Here is a 15,397-nt window from a genome sequence, read left to right as displayed (position 1 = left end):
CCGTATGCAGCTGCAAACAAGGCGAAGGCCTGTCCAGAAAACTGAGGTCCGTTATCTGACATCATTACCTCTGGGATGCCATGGTGAGCGAAGATCGATTTTAGATGAGTGATGATGTCGGTGGACCTGGTGTGAGATAAGAGTGCAATCTCAATATATCTCGAGAAGTAGTCGACGACAAGTAAGTACGTCTTACCTCCCAGTTCAAAGAGGTGCGCCCCCAACCTTTGCCATGGTCGGTCAGGGCGCTCTGAGGGCATGAGCGGCTCATTGCGATTGTGTCTCTCTTGTATGCATGTTCTGCATTTGAGTACCATGTCGTTTATCTGCTGACCGAGTCCCGGCCACCATACAGACTGGAGTGCGCGTGCTTTACATTTCACGACACCTTGGTGTCCTTCATGAAGCTTGGCTAGCACATCGTTCCGCAGTGTTGCAGGTATTACCAGCCGTGAGTCTTTTAGTAGCAAGCTGTCTTCCACTGTGAGTGTGGCTCGCTCTAGCCAGTAGTTTTTCAGCACTGATTCCTGTTTTACATGCGCTGGCCATCCTTCTCTGCACAGCGTCATGACCCGTGAGCAGACACTGTCAGCTTTGAGCTGCTCTTTCAGATTTTCTATGTATGAGGGACTGGCAGGCAGATTTTCAATGATACAGTCCACGTATATGTTCGTGCTCTCCATCAGTTCGTTTTCATCTGGGGACATGTTCACTTTCACAGGCGAGCGTGACAGTGTGTCCGCTGTCCAGAGTGACTTCCCTGGCACATGTACAATTGTGTATGAGTAGCGCATGAGCCTCATTCTGAAGCGCTGAATTCTTGGCGGCAGAAGATCGAGTGCTGGGCTCCAAGTAGGCTGAGAAGAGGTTTATGGTCGGTCTCCAGGATGAAATGCTTTCCCAGGAGGAAATCCCGGAACCATTCACAGGCCCATGTGAGGCCCAGAGCCTCCTTTTCAACTTGTGCATAGCGTTGTTCAGTTGGAGAGAGTGACCGCGATGCATAAGCCACAGGACGCCATTCACCGTCCGCTTTCTGGAGAATAACGCCTCCCAAGCCATATGATGACGCATCGGCTGATACTTTAGTGTCTCTGTTTGGATCATACATGGCCAGCACTGGAGGAGAAGCAAGTGCCTCCTTCAGCTCCTTAAACGCCATTACCTGGTCCGTGTCCCACACCCAGCAGTTATTTTTCGAGAGGAGATCACGGAGTGCTTTGTCTTTTTTTGCCAGCTGAGGAATGAATTTTCCCAGCTGGTTGACCATGCCGAGAAAACTCCTCATCTCACTCACATTTGTGGGCTCCTTCATCTCCATGACAGCCTCAGTCTTCTTCGGATCGGGCCGTATGCCCATGGCTGTGATGATGTGGCCCAAAAAGGCCATCTCGCTCTTGGAGAGTTCACACTTTTCCACATTCAGGGTGATGCCTGCTTTCTCCACTCTTTGCAGCACCGCATGGAGTTAAGTGTCATGCTCGTCTTGGTCCCGCCCCCACACTAGTAAGTCATCGATGTGGCAGACCACACCCTCCAACCCCTCTATGACTTCCGCCATCATGCACTGAAAGTGTTCTGGTGCTGAGTTGATGCCGAAGGGAAGACGGTTAAAGTGGAACCTCCCGAAGGGTGTTATGAATGTGGTGTACTTGACTGACTCTTTGGCTAAGGGGATCTGCCAGAACCCCATGTTAGCATCCAATTTACTGAACACTTTAGCTCCGGCAAGCATTCCGAGGGACTGATCCACAGACGGCAGAATGTACTTTTCACGGCGCACATACTCATTCAAGCCAGTATAGTCCACACACAGTCTCAGGCGTGCACTGTTTTTCTTTGGTACGACCACCATACCGGCACACCAGTCTGTTGGCTCCTCCACACGGCTGATGATGCCCAGCTCTTCCATTCGCTGGAGCTCTTCCTTGACTTTCCCCACCAGCGGCAGGGGAATTCTCCTAGGGGTTTTCAGTGAGAAAGGCACAGCGTTTGGTTTAAGTTTTATGTGATATGCCCGTTTCACCTCACCTAACCCGCTGCACAGTCTAGGGTAAGTCGACTTGAGAGTCCAAATCTATGCTGTCAACACGTTTGAGCAGGCCAAGGGCTGTGATGGCTGGAAATCCAAGCAGGGGCGTGCTCAGATTTTTGACCACATAAACCTTCTGCATGGTCTGCTTGACTCCACTCCTCAGCTGCAGTCTGGCGAACCCTGACACATCCAGCGGGATCCGTCCCGGACCCAGCAAGGGTCTCTCTGCTTTCTGGAGAACAGGTTGCTGTGCACCGGAAAATATGCTGTTTGAACCTGATTGTGGTGTTCATTATTCCTATGTTAGCGGTCCATGCAGCTTTGTCGGACGTCACAGAACCCAGGAAGAAACTTTCATCCTCCTCCTCCGTCTCAATTCTGTCCACGTTTTCGCTTGCACGACAGACACGCTGAAAGTGACCTTTTTTTCCACATGAATGACACTTTGCATCATTGGCAGGGCACTCATGTCTAGGATGGGGTGGGCCACCACATTTCTAGCACTGGGAGCTATGTGGATTTCTACTTTGGCTGCTGAAGTGTGGCTTTGCTCCATCACTTTTGTATTTGTTGAACTTGGGCTTTTCTCTTTGCTTTCTGCCTTCAAACACTCTGTCCACAGTTGCGGCATCCATCTGCACTACACTACTGGCATCACTCCTCAGTGTGTACTGTTGCTTTTTTATCTCCTTTTTCCAGGTTTAAATCCTTCTCCATTTGCATGCGTTTGGAGAGCCTTGCATCAGCCAGTCCCACTACTATCCTATCTCTGATTAGCTAGTCATGCAATGTCCCATAGTTGCAGTGCTCTGCTAATGCATGTAGGGCAGTTACAAAAACGTCAACTGTTTCATTTGCCTCCTGTTTGCGCATGTTAAAACGTGCGCGCTCATATACAATGTTCTTTCTAACAATGAAGAAAGACTCAAATCCGTCTCTCACATTTGTGTATTCATGCTGGTCTGCAGCACTTAGTTTTAAGCCTCTCAAGACGTCATCTGCTTCGTCTCCCATGCAGTATATCAAGGTGTTAACCTGGTTGTCTTCGGAGCTTGCAGACAGGTTGCTTGCCTGACGGAATCTCTCAAATCTCCGAATCCATTTTGTCCAGTCGTTCGGCTTGGAAAAGTCAAAGGGCTCCGGCGGCTGGATGTTAAACGTAGCGCTGGGAGCGTTAGCCGCCATGCTAAGGTTAGCTGCTTCCCGGTCCTGCTCGTTATCACTCATCTAACTTCACCGAACACTTCTTCCGAACTTTTACCTACGCCCCTACAGTAGTAGACCTTTTACATGTCCTGCTTTAGCTACACAGCACTTCTGACACCATGTCGGGTTTGCCTCCGTGTCTGACCCCGCTCCCCACATTCACAGCCTCATCCTATTGGTCCACAACATACCAACACAGGGGCTTCCTATTGGCTAAACCTACATGTCAATCAACTGTTGTGAGTAACATTGAACAATACCACAGCGGGGTCCCCCAAGAGCCTGGCGGCTTCCCGCGTACGGGTTTGAGGATGGGGCTGGAGGCTGGTGGCTGAGAGCAGGCTGTAGAGGTGAGTGGTTTTTACTCCGACGTCTGCCACCCACAGCGGAAACTTTCTGGAGGCTGCGGGGTCCTCCAAGAGCCAGGCGGCTTCCTGCGTACGGGTTTGAGGATGGGGCTGGAGGGTTGAGGAATTCCTGTAGCCTGTGCCGTATCGCCACAAGCTGTGGGACGAAATGGCTCACCAAAGGTTGGTCCTTCAGCCATGCCTCAAAAACAGAGATCTCTTCCCGAGTCTCTGCTTGGTACCGGGTGCCCGCTGAATACAGCTTGTCCACCAAGAAATCATAATACAAAATTTTTTCGTAAAAAAAATCCATCTCTGCTGGGTCCATGTTTTTTGGTCGGATCGTTCTGTCAGGGTGTGTGAGGCAGTAGGACCCAGACGCAGAGTATTAACAAAAAGTGTAGTTTAATGCAAAAAAACGAGTCTTTAACAGACAAAACAACAAAAGCACACGTGAGAACACACAGGAGGCTTACACAGGAGATGCAGAGGTGCAGAGGCCCAGGAGACACAGGATACGAAAAACACCGGAGATCAGGACAGGATACCAGGACAGGAGATCACAACTAACAGACGACAGACCAGAGAACACAACTGACATACGACAACGATCCGACAAGGACAACGGGAAGCACAGAGGCTTAAATACACACACAGGGAAGGCAGGGGCAATTGGGCACAGGTGTAACACATGAGGACTGGTGCAGACAATCACAGACAGGAAGTAAAGCTAGACACAAGACACAAGAACCCAGACAACAAAATAAAACAGGAAGTGAAGAGAAAAAACACACTATGAACAGAGACTACAAAATAAAACAGGAAACAGAACATGGAGTGGGAAAACCAGAGACACAGAAACACATACAAACATAAGCACAAGAATATACATGAAACACGAGGTACTAATAAACTGAAAACACTTTGGAAACGGTGGAAACTAAACATTGACAAATACAAAACCCTGACAACAGCAGAAAAACAAGTTATATCCTCTGTGCCGGTCTTTGTTATTCACATTCTCCGTCCTTCGTTGTTAAACACAGTCTATTTTATTCCACCACTGCATTGACCAAGTCACCAGTTTAGCATTACCTTGTAGCAGAAGCAGTCATAAATTAGATACAGAGATGGTGATTTACAAATGATCTGTTTAGAGCCCCAAATTAACATGATGAGCCTTCAACTGGAAACAAATATTGACACTTAAAGAATTATGTACGAACTCTATTTATTTACTTAATTTACTTAATTCGTACTGAATAAAACTTAAGACCATGGTTAATGTTAAGGATATAAATCAGTCATAAATAAGACAATGTTCCTGATTGTTATGAAATATTGTTTGATTGTTTTTTTCAAACATTTTGTAGTTGTCCCACTTTATCAAACATGATTGATTATGTGGGACAGCATGCTTTGGGTAATCTGGGACAGTCACTTAATTTTTTAAAAGGTGTAATGTGCATTTAGGGTCTTCCTGGAGTAAAAAAAAAGATAAACTACAGAAGTTACGCTACGTAACTTCTGCAGTTGTCAGACTGGAGTTAATGGTAAATACAGTTTGTCCCGGTCTGTTTAAACTGATCGTCTGGTTAGCAAACTAGCACATAATCAGTCAGCTCTCTAAAACAGAGATGATCCAAAAAGAGTCTGTCCTGTGTTTTGCAGCCACTGGTCTCACCAAACATGTGGAGAAGACAATGGGGTGATCGATGATGATGAGTCTCTCACCTGCAAGGACTGTCTGTTCCCTGAGTCGCCCAAATGGAATGACAAATTACTGAAGAATAATCTGTTATTGTTACTTGCTGTTGATTGAATTTTATTTTATTTTATAAAAATGTGATACACCTTTAATAGAATGATTTAAATACATATTATAATTTCTTTATTTAGGCTAGGGTTCTTTATGAAAATGATGTTTACATGTTATAATAATATACATTTATTTATTTCTTTTCTTTTCCTTTTTTTAATAATGCTTTTTAAAAATAGGTAATATTGAGCTTGACAAGCATAAAGCAAGGTGATAAAAGCCTATTACAAGTGTCCCATTACAAAGAGACACCTCCCAGATGATCAAATTCCGGCAGAATTTTACTTTTCAACACCATGTGTCCCATGTCTTCCTCTGAGTATGATATCTCCATTATTTCTTCTGATGTGGTTAGAAAACATCTTAAGCATTACAGAAAGGTATAATTTGTTGGTCTGATGTGAAAAACAGATATTGGAATATTTACTCGATTTCACCCTATCGCCTGATGTTGCATTACACATGAAGAACTACGTATACAGGGGATTAATTAAACATCATTATTGTATATTGGCGCATACCCAAAGCCCAGGTATCAGTTTCACTATCGGGACAGAAAAATTTAAAAGTCAAATAGCTGCGTCCCTCCTCACAACCCATTTTAAATAATGACAGTTATATGCTGCTTCTTCTGAGGAAGTGTTGTGTTGCTGGACCTCTGTGTAAACTTGTGCAGCTTATTCCATTTGTCACGACTCCAGCTGCAGGTAGAGAGGGTGGCAGAGCACAGATGAAGTCCTGACCGATAGACTGTTTCTCTGACACTGAACTCCCAGATACGGAGATAGATTCAGAGGTTTTGCTGGAATATTGATACACATTGTTTCTGAAAGCACTTGTGGTGTTTTGTTCCTTCTTGAAAATGATAACGTAGCACTTTGGTAAGAAATGGCAGCTGAGGATGCCGTAGTTGGACATGAGAATGACCACCATCTCCACAGCCGAAAGGTAAACTCCTGAGGTGGTAACGTAGACAGGAACAAAGAGCATCCAGGAGATAAGGTAGAGCAGCATACTGAAGGTGATGAACTTTGCCTCATTGTAGAACTGGGGAAGTTTGCGGCCTTTGAAGGCACAGATCAAACACACAAACGCTAGGAAAGCTATGTAGCCCAACATCACCCCGAAGGCCAAATATGAGCCCTCGTGACACTCCTCCAGCAAAGTGGTTGGTTGCATGACGATTTGATGAAATGGGCTCTTGAGGACTAGCCAGCAGATACAAGTAATCACCTGCAAGGCCACACAGAGGCTGGCCATGACGTAAGGCTTGAAGAGCCTCTGCAGAACCTCCTGCAGTGCAGGGTTGAACTGGAAGGCCAGCAGGATCTGCAGGGTCTTGACCAGGATGCAGGAGACGCACAGAGTGAAGCTGATACCGAAGAGCACCTGTCGAGCCTTACACTGGAAACTGTTGGGCCGACCGACAAACAGCACGGCGCTGATGTAACTGATGACCAGTGAGTATAGGATGACCTGGCTCAGTGGCCCTCCGGCAGCCTTCACTACAGGAGTGTCGCGCTGATGTAAAAACAGAGCTGACACCATCACAGCCAGGAGGATACCCAGGGCAGAAAAGGTCAGGAGCGCCACAGCAAATCTGTCCTGCCAGGAGAAGAAGAGCACGACTTTGGGGGTGCAGCTGGAGCTGCCCTCTGCGGACCACTCTCTGCTTATGTTACAACTCAGACACTGATCCATATCTGCAGGGATGGAGGATTACAAGCACAGGTACAGATTAAAACAATAAAAGATCCTATCTGACTCCACAGAATCCCACACCCATCTTGGTGATTAAGCTGCCAAGCAGGGAGTTTCCAGGCATTCAGATCTTTATCAAGTTGTTGGCAGTTAATTGTCGTCACATGAAGCGTGACTGCCTTGGAAGGAACATCAGTTTCTACAGTAACAAGTGTCACACCAGCTCACACTTTGTGGTTCTTAGTATTTCTGTAAGGGACAAGGTTTTACTTAATTTATTTTGTATTGTTTTTTCAGTCTATTATTGTGAACTAGTGTGCCTGTTGAAAAGTAAAGAACAGAACCTTTCCATTGTGTTTACTTAATTGAAAAACTGATTATGTGGAGAGATTTGTCTATTCAGGAGCTCTACTTGCCTTGCAACCAGAGGAAACTGGGTCTAAATTGAGTTCAGCTATCATGGTTCCTGCTTCCTGAAAGTCTCTGCTCTGCAGGTCACACTCTCTAATGGCTACGGGACTAACCTGACATCTTGTTCCATCGTTTGTTGTCAAGCAGTATGATGCTGACACAAGTTCATTTATACAGGGACGTACTGTATACAGAAACCGGACACACTAGTGTGTATTACTGCTTTCATGTGTTCAAGTTTTCATTTACTTTTCTTGCTTTGCTATTAAAGCACTTTTTAAAATCTTTCTTTTAAAAAGTGATATATAAATAAAGTTAATTAATATCCTCCCTGTTTGCTCCTTGGATGTGATCACACCTGGGTTTCTGTACTTGTAAGCACACACACCCCTAATGACAGCTTTTATTTACTGTGCACATGTAGTAAATGTGTCCAGTGAATCCGATGTGTGCAGGGGTGACAAACCTGTTTTATTCGAGTAGTAGTTCGCAGTACAGTTGATGCACTCATAACAACAGGTGTGTTGACCTTCGGCTGTTTTTTTGAACTCTCCAGGGACGCAGCTATTGGAGCACTTGGAGATGATGTCCTGCAGAAATCAGAGAGATTACATTCAACACTTCATTTCATTATTCTTGTCTTATTTTGTATTATATTTCTTATATCAAATGTATTTGATTTTTCCTGAATTCTACTTTTTGGAGATACAAACTGAAATGGTGTTTTCAGCTTCAATGGTCTGCATGTTTTCAGTTAACACATTTTGCAGTAATGCATGTGTGTCACGTTCCTAAGGGCAGCAGGATTAGGGCTTACCTTCAGGTGCTGGAGGTGCTGGGTGCTCACATTGGTGTAAGTGAAGTTGTTGGTGTTTAGGTTGTATTCAGCCACAACCTCAGTGATATGATTATTTCCTCCATCTGAGCACCACATTTTCAGGTCGTAGCCCAGGTTGATGTCACCGCTGTCGTCAAACTTATAGGTTTTTCCTATAAATTCAAACTCTTGCAAAAACAGAGGTTTCAGCAGCTACAGGATAGAAGACATTTCATTATCAGCCCAGTACCTTGGAAAAGTCTAAACCGCACTAGCTTGATGTGACAATGATAAATAGCCCTGTGCAGAGTCCATCTCCTATCCCTTTGGCTGTGGGGTCTGCTGCTCACTTGTTGCACTTCAGCTCAACTCAGGCCTCTTGCCAAGTTGATGAAGAGCAGCGGAGCCAGAGACCTCTGGGTACCTCCACAGCCTTGTTTTTCTACATACCTTCTGGACACCTTGAATGCATACATTTGCATTCAGCCTTCAGTCAAATTCAGTGGGGGAACAGTTTGTAAAAAGTCTCAACCCTGGATTTCTGGTTAGTTTATCTAGGTATCCTATTTAGTGTGGATCTGTCTCCGCAGCCAAAAAGAAATCCTTTATAGGAATTTTATTTGATCCCAAATCCTTACTGCCTACAGATCTAAACCCTCATTCTCAGACTAAAATTAACCCACGTGGACCCTGTAAATGCAATGCAACACAAGAGCACACACACACACACACACACACACACACACATATGTGTGTAATTACCTCCCAGGGTTGCATTGTGCCTGGTGTTTTGCAGTCTCTGCTCCTGCAGACAGAAGCCACAGTCTGAGTAATGGCGCTGACAGCCATCTCAACACTAAGGATAGTGGAGGCATGAGTGTGTTTCCTGAGATTTTTCACAGCTTCTGAAATAAGCTTAGTGTCTTCAAAACCTTTACTGGCATTTAGCTGCAAATAGAACTCCTTCATGAAGGGGTTATTCCTTGTAAATTCATGTCCAGCTGCCTCCAGCCTGCTCAGGTAGTCCTTAATTGATGACGGGTCTCCACTCTTGAAGGTGAAGCCCACAACGTATCCTATGTCCCTCAGAGTCGCGTTTACTTGCACAGAGTTGCTGGAGGACCAGCTGTCACTGGCCACCCAAACTCTTCTCATTGACTCCAAGTTCTGTCCTGCTCTCAGTGTCTTATGCTTCAGCTCCTGGAAAAGATACCTCATGTGAGTTGACTTGGCAAATGATACAATGACCTGCACCTTGGGATTGTTGAGGATGGTTGTGGCAGCGTCTCCGATATCAGAGTAGACATCATGACTGGTCACAGACTGAGGTAGAATCAATTTGAAAGCCACACAGATCCCCTTTTCAGAGGCCTGGGACACAAAGTGTTCCAGAGCTGATCGGCCATAATCTCCATCTGTGATAACTATTCCCACCCAGTTCCAGCCGTAGGTGTGGAGCAGACTGACCATGGCAGCTGTCTGATGTTTATCATTAGGAACAGTCCTCAAAAACGAAGGGAAGCGGCTCTTATCACTCAGAATGACAGCAGTTGATGAATAGCTGATCTGGAGAAAAAAACAGATGATATCATTTTTAAAGATGTGACCTCATGGTTGAATGAATGCACTTATTGGAAGTCACTTTGGATAAAAGTGTCAGATAAATGATGTGTAATGTAATTTAATATGTATCTATTCAGATCTTGAGTTGCAACTTACAACCTCTAATAAACTCTTTGCGACTGTTCGTATGTGTAAGTTTCAAACTTTTTTGCTTGGTCATAGTTTTGTTTGGTAACGCACAAAACTGCTTCACCTTTAACTTTCACAGCAAAAAGGTTAAGATGCATATGTGTCTCAATTCAGGGGCTGCATCCTACGGAGGACACAGGGGCCCACGAAAGAGGAGGTCTTTGTGGAGGCCGAACTGAAGTTATATGGTCTGGTTTACAGAGGATTTTCAAGATCTCCATCAACAGAGGATGCAGCTTTATCTGTGGCTCCTCACTTTGATCATAAAAGGTACGGCTGCTGATGTTTATCAGCTGCCACTGCAAACCTGTTCTGCTGCTTTCTATAACAGTCACCGATATGTGTGTCAGTGTTGCCACAGAGGGTCAGCAGCTTACTTGAGGAATCATCTGGAGTGTCAGTTGCCTGGCGATGGCAATGGATATTTCAGAGTAAGAGCCACCTATAACAGCCATGACTGGCTGTCCACAGGCAGAGGTGTTGCTCTCTGTGTAGCAGTTGTCCCGCTGCATGAAGTCTCCTGTGAGCCTCAGAGCTGTGCTGGGATCACTGCAAGAGTCCACGATTAGGTAACCCAGAGTGACGTTCACAGCCTTGAGCAGAGGGGACTTATTCATGACCTCGATAGCATTGATCATAGCCAGAGCCAAAATCAGGCGTCTTTCGTCAAACCTGTGAAAACAATACATTTATTATTCCAATAATAAATACAGGATGTATGTGATAGAATGGAGACTGTGAGGGACAAGAAGACAGAGAACAAATAACTGTGTGACAAATAAAAATAATTCTAAAACTAAAAATACTTGAAAATCTCTACTGTGGCATCACAAGGGGACAGGTTGTGGAGGGGCGATGCATCCTCACCCAGGATCAGTGCCCACAACCCAAAATGGCCGCCGGGCTAGAGACTACAGCTCCCAGACTGCCTCATCGTGCACCCAGCTGCAGGTGCTTAAGGCCCCTAATTGAGGCAGGGCTGGGAAACTGAATAAAGGGCAGAGGGGAGAGCACCACAAGAGGAGAGTTGGGCCCGGAGTAGGAGAGAGGACGCCTACATGGAGGAACAGCTACCGAGGACCTTGCAGGTGTTGTGCCATAATGCATTAAACGTGATACCATAAAATGGTGTTCCTTTCGGCATTCAATAAATTTGGTTATCAAAATAAAATATAAAATATAAATATTTTATTATTAATATTAAATAATAACTTGAATTGATTAAAGTTACCTCGGGGCACCACCCTTCAAAGGAAGGGAAAAGATAGCCAATTTATTGAATAAAGTCTCATAAAGGTACTAACTACAAATTTGGAACTCTGATTAACAATTAAATTAATAACTATAACCAAAATTACCATATAGATAGTTAGCTAAGTTGAAGGATATGGAGTTCTTGACAGTGTAGAGGTTGGCAAAATTCACTTATGCAACATTAATGAAAAAACATTTGTGAAAGAAAAACATTTATTATGAATATAATAAAGTATAAAAACACAAATTACTAACGGTCTAATTGCTAAACAAAGATAGGTATGTGTGTATACATATGTGTGTGTCCGTGTGAGTCAGCGTGCTTTCAAGATGGTCGCTGGCCAAAGAGATAACACCCTTCCCCCACCTATTGGAATGTTTACGACCTGTAGAGATAATGAGGTGAAGAGTTATGCGTGTGTCTGTGTGTGTGCCAAATTAGAGGAAGTTACTAGATTGGATGCAACGAAAGACTGTGAAGAGCATAACAGACTAACATTACTTTCTCAATAACTTGTACCCAAAATATCACAACACCACAAATCAAACTTATACACATCACACAGAATCGAATAAACAGTCTTGCTTAGCCTAGTATAATTATTAAGCCCAGTTGTGTTACCAGTCCGTGGAAAGGGGAAAAAGGAAGTTGCTGTGCAGTTCGCAGTTTTGTGTCGTCTTGCTGGTTTCGGTTGAGCTGTGTAGCTCAGTTGCTGGCTGAAGTTTGCAAGCAGGACATCGAGTCGCTGCTAGGACGTTGGTAGAGCTTGGAGGGTGAGGAGGTTTCCTTGGTGAGATGAGCTGGAAGCTGCACCTTTGTGCTCCTCTCGAAGAGTTGGATGGGAAGAGAAGATGTGAGCTGGAGAAGAGGCTCCACAGCCTTCCCTCCTGTAGAAGGATTGTAGGAAGAGGCAGGACGAGGCTCGACAGCCTTCTCTCCATTGAGGGAGTTTAGAAAAAGGGGCAAAAGGATTATATTGGCCCGGTGACCTCACAGGTCATGGGGTCCAGAGTGACCAATGGGAGTTGAAACCTGTGTCCCTGGGGGGGTTTTCACACCTCTGATGCTCCCTGGGAGACTGAGTTCCTTGCTCTGGTTTTTGTTGGCCCCTGGGAGACTGAGTCTTGGAGGAACAGGCTTTGACTGAACGTGTAGGCCGAAGTGCGGTTTCACAAAGAACCATGGCCCAACACAGGGTTGGATTACTTTTGTTTGGTGAAGAAACCACTTTCTCCTCCGGGACACTTTATGTTTATTCATGGACTTTTTTGTATTTTTTATTTTTGAGTTAAAGGAACTGCCAGTGGGACGGACCAATAAACCTTTATTTTTCATTTATACTGTCTGATGGTGCCTGTTTTATGCTCTCTTTTGCACTGCCCCACCCTAGGGACAACCCGTGACACTACACTACATATGAGACAAAGGTTGAATTATCCAACGCCCAGTCTCTGGCGGGTGTGTTCTTCATCAAATGAGTCTAACCCACACAATAAGGAGGTAAGGTTGACTCGTCTCAGTGAACAAAATCACATCTTGAAGTATCAGTGAGAAAATCTTTGTACGTTTCCTAATATGTATTTGTTGCCGTACTTCAGTTGAGTGTTACCATCTCATAATGCATTTTCTTCTTTCTATTTTTTCTTGACATTTTAGAGGGAAATATTACTTTTTATTCCATCACATTTATATGAGAGCAACAGCTCGCAAGTACTATGCCAATTGTTAATTAACAAAAATATAGATTTAACCCTAACCCCAAAGTTTGGTACAGTATATTGTAACTGTGTTGCTGTTTCTGATAATACTTTACATTTAAGTGCTATCAATATTATTATCAATATTTAAATATACTGGATGATCTCACCTGATACATGGCTGTGGTTGTGGTATGAAAGAGTTGTGTTTTTTGTGTACATCCTCATGAATGGGAAAGATTCCTGCGATGATGATATCTCCTGCAGCTGTAGCTTCCATCATCCTGGTATAATTTTCAGTGGCATGTCCTGTATCCATAATAAAAAGGAAAACTGTGATATGAAAGTAGATTACAAGAACAACCCAGGCCATATCACTATCCTCTGTGTTTGCTGTCTGAGCTCTCGCTGGTTTTTCACCTCTGGCAGAATGATACTCTCCTTTTTAAGTATCTTCCCAAGGCTAAAAGAAAACTCTCTCTTGCTTCCTCATTCACACGTTTCTCTTCTCACATTCTCCCCTGCAGCCCTGCCCACTTCATGACTGACAGTGCGGGAGTCATTGTTCTGCAGCTTTCATCATATCTGCTCTTGTGCCTCCGCATTTTGCCACCCACAAATTAATCCATCATTAAAATTACTGTTGAGGGTGATGAACAGTTAATACTTAATATGAGTTAATATGAGTACTTGGAAGAATTTATATTTTATATAGCACCTTTCAAAACACAGTTACAAGGTGCTTCACAAGTTAACAATGACAATTTTTAAGTAAACAATAAAAACAATTGTAAAAGCAGTTTGAAGATCACCGACAATAGAGCACTGACTGTTGAAGAATTAAAAAAATGAGAAAAGAATAAAAACTAGATCAAATAAAAATAAATGTTTTCTGAGATAATTATCTCAGACCAACTGTATTTACCATTAACTCCTGTCTGACAGGGAAGCTTCTGATTGACACTTGCCCCGCCCCTTTCTGTGACATCAACCAATAAAGTCATATGATTTCAGTCTCATGATATCCATGCTAACTTATCGTAAAAGTACTGTTGACTAGCTTTCGTTTGAAAAGGAAATAGACATACTGGAATTTAGTTGTCCCACATTACCCAATGTCTCAGATTACCAGAATTCACTCTCTATATAAAACACACACACACACACACACACACGCACACGCACGCACGCAAACACACACACACACACTCTCTTTGTCATTCCATTCTGTTAACTGGCCTGTTCTCACTGTTCCAGTTATTCCAGCTATTCTGTTTTGTAAATGTGTAATGGGGTCAATCCTTAATAAAAAGCTTTAGCTAAAACAGGATAGTTTTAGCAGTGTTACTTTACCAGTTATGCTTACATGTCATTGTAGATATAAAATCACAGCTCTAATTAACCTGACAGGACGGCGATGCCTATAGGATGAGGGGAGTTGGCGAAGTTTATTTAGGGACCCCGTAGTCGCCCTCTCGCTCTCGCTCCTCGCTCTCTCTCTCTCTCCACTGCGAGGAAGTGTAGCGTGGGCGCAGCAGGTGTGGACGCCAATTGTTTGTTGCGAGCCCAGCGTACAGCTGTGTGTGTGTGCGCGCCCGTGTGTGTGAGAGACGGCATCAGCGTCGCCATACAGGCACGCTGTAATAATCTCCAGTCAGCGTGTACACACAAACTAATGGGAACGATATTTGTAAGTAATGCGCCGGAACATTTATCCAGAGTCTATACTATTGTGTCTGTGACATTAAGTGTAATTGTCCTTTCCTGTTTTAGTACTTGTCATCAAGACAATAAGGACGGCGTGGGTCTCTGCTTTATTTTAATGAATTGAAGGTATGGCATAAAGATGTGTTTTATATTTGTAAATGTTTTTAAACATTTTGATAAACTTGTTTAATAATTGTGTGACCTAATATGACATGTTTGTTTCATAGGGCTGCCTTCAGGCAGAATATTTACGGTCACTGTTTTTTCCCACATTTAGATTTCATTTAGATTATTTGGCCTTGTTTAGATTTAGTTTCTTTCTGATTAATTGGTTTGATTTCTGGTTTCTTTGTTCATTTTATTTTGTTCTTTGTTCTATGGGTAATGTGCAATATGGTTGACGGGTACTGTGCAATCCTGGTTTAATGGCTTGAATATTGGTGAGTTATTGGCTCCGTAAACTAGAGGCCCTCTTCTGTTATTTCATTGTATAATATCGCTTGCAGTGATAATCCACTGGTGCAATTACACCAGTATTGGGATTCTTAAAGTGTGCTGTGTTTGTTTTATGCATGATATTTTAGCTTTGTTAAATTGGGTCTGGAGCCTTTAACTTCTCTCTTGTTAATCTGTTATTTATATCAAGTATA

General features: G+C 43.7%; 1 protein-coding gene across 1 annotated transcript; it reads right to left on the bottom strand.

The window, feature by feature from the left end:
• Nucleotides 1–3,335: 3,335 nt before the first annotated feature.
• Nucleotides 3,336–13,457, bottom strand: LOC117776430 (G-protein coupled receptor family C group 6 member A-like). The gene is made up of 9 exons (XM_034610334.1): nt 13,211–13,457; nt 10,466–10,760; nt 9,099–9,902; nt 8,337–8,549; nt 7,986–8,109; nt 6,101–7,110; nt 3,767–3,850; nt 3,502–3,675; nt 3,336–3,413 (listed from the first exon to the last, which is right to left on the bottom strand). The coding sequence occupies exons 1-9, from the start codon at nt 13,411–13,413 to the stop codon at nt 3,336–3,338; spliced, it is 2,985 nt and encodes a 994-aa protein (XP_034466225.1). The 5' UTR covers nt 13,414–13,457.
• Between the last annotated feature and the right edge of the window lie 1,940 nt (nt 13,458–15,397).

Source organism: Hippoglossus hippoglossus, chromosome 16 (genome assembly GCF_009819705.1).
Source record: "Hippoglossus hippoglossus isolate fHipHip1 chromosome 16, fHipHip1.pri, whole genome shotgun sequence".
Taxonomy (NCBI): Eukaryota; Metazoa; Chordata; class Actinopteri; order Pleuronectiformes; family Pleuronectidae; genus Hippoglossus; species Hippoglossus hippoglossus.
Note: the sequence above shows the minus strand (reverse complement) of the source record. Positions and strands in the feature narration are given on the sequence as shown.

Bases quoted from the DNA above. Each gene is read 5' to 3' on its own strand.
- LOC117776430 (XM_034610334.1), bottom strand. From the start codon at position 13,413: ATGGCCTGGGTTGTTCTTGTAATCTACTTTCATATCACAGTTTTCCTT. The intron at 10,761-13,210 runs GTGAGATCATCC...TTGTTTTCACAG, and splicing joins CAACCACAGCCATGTATCAG to GTTTGACGAAAGACGCCTGA. The intron at 7,111-7,985 runs GTTTGTCACCCC...CCATCCCTGCAG, and splicing joins CTACTACTCGAATAAAACAG to ATATGGATCAGTGTCTGAGT.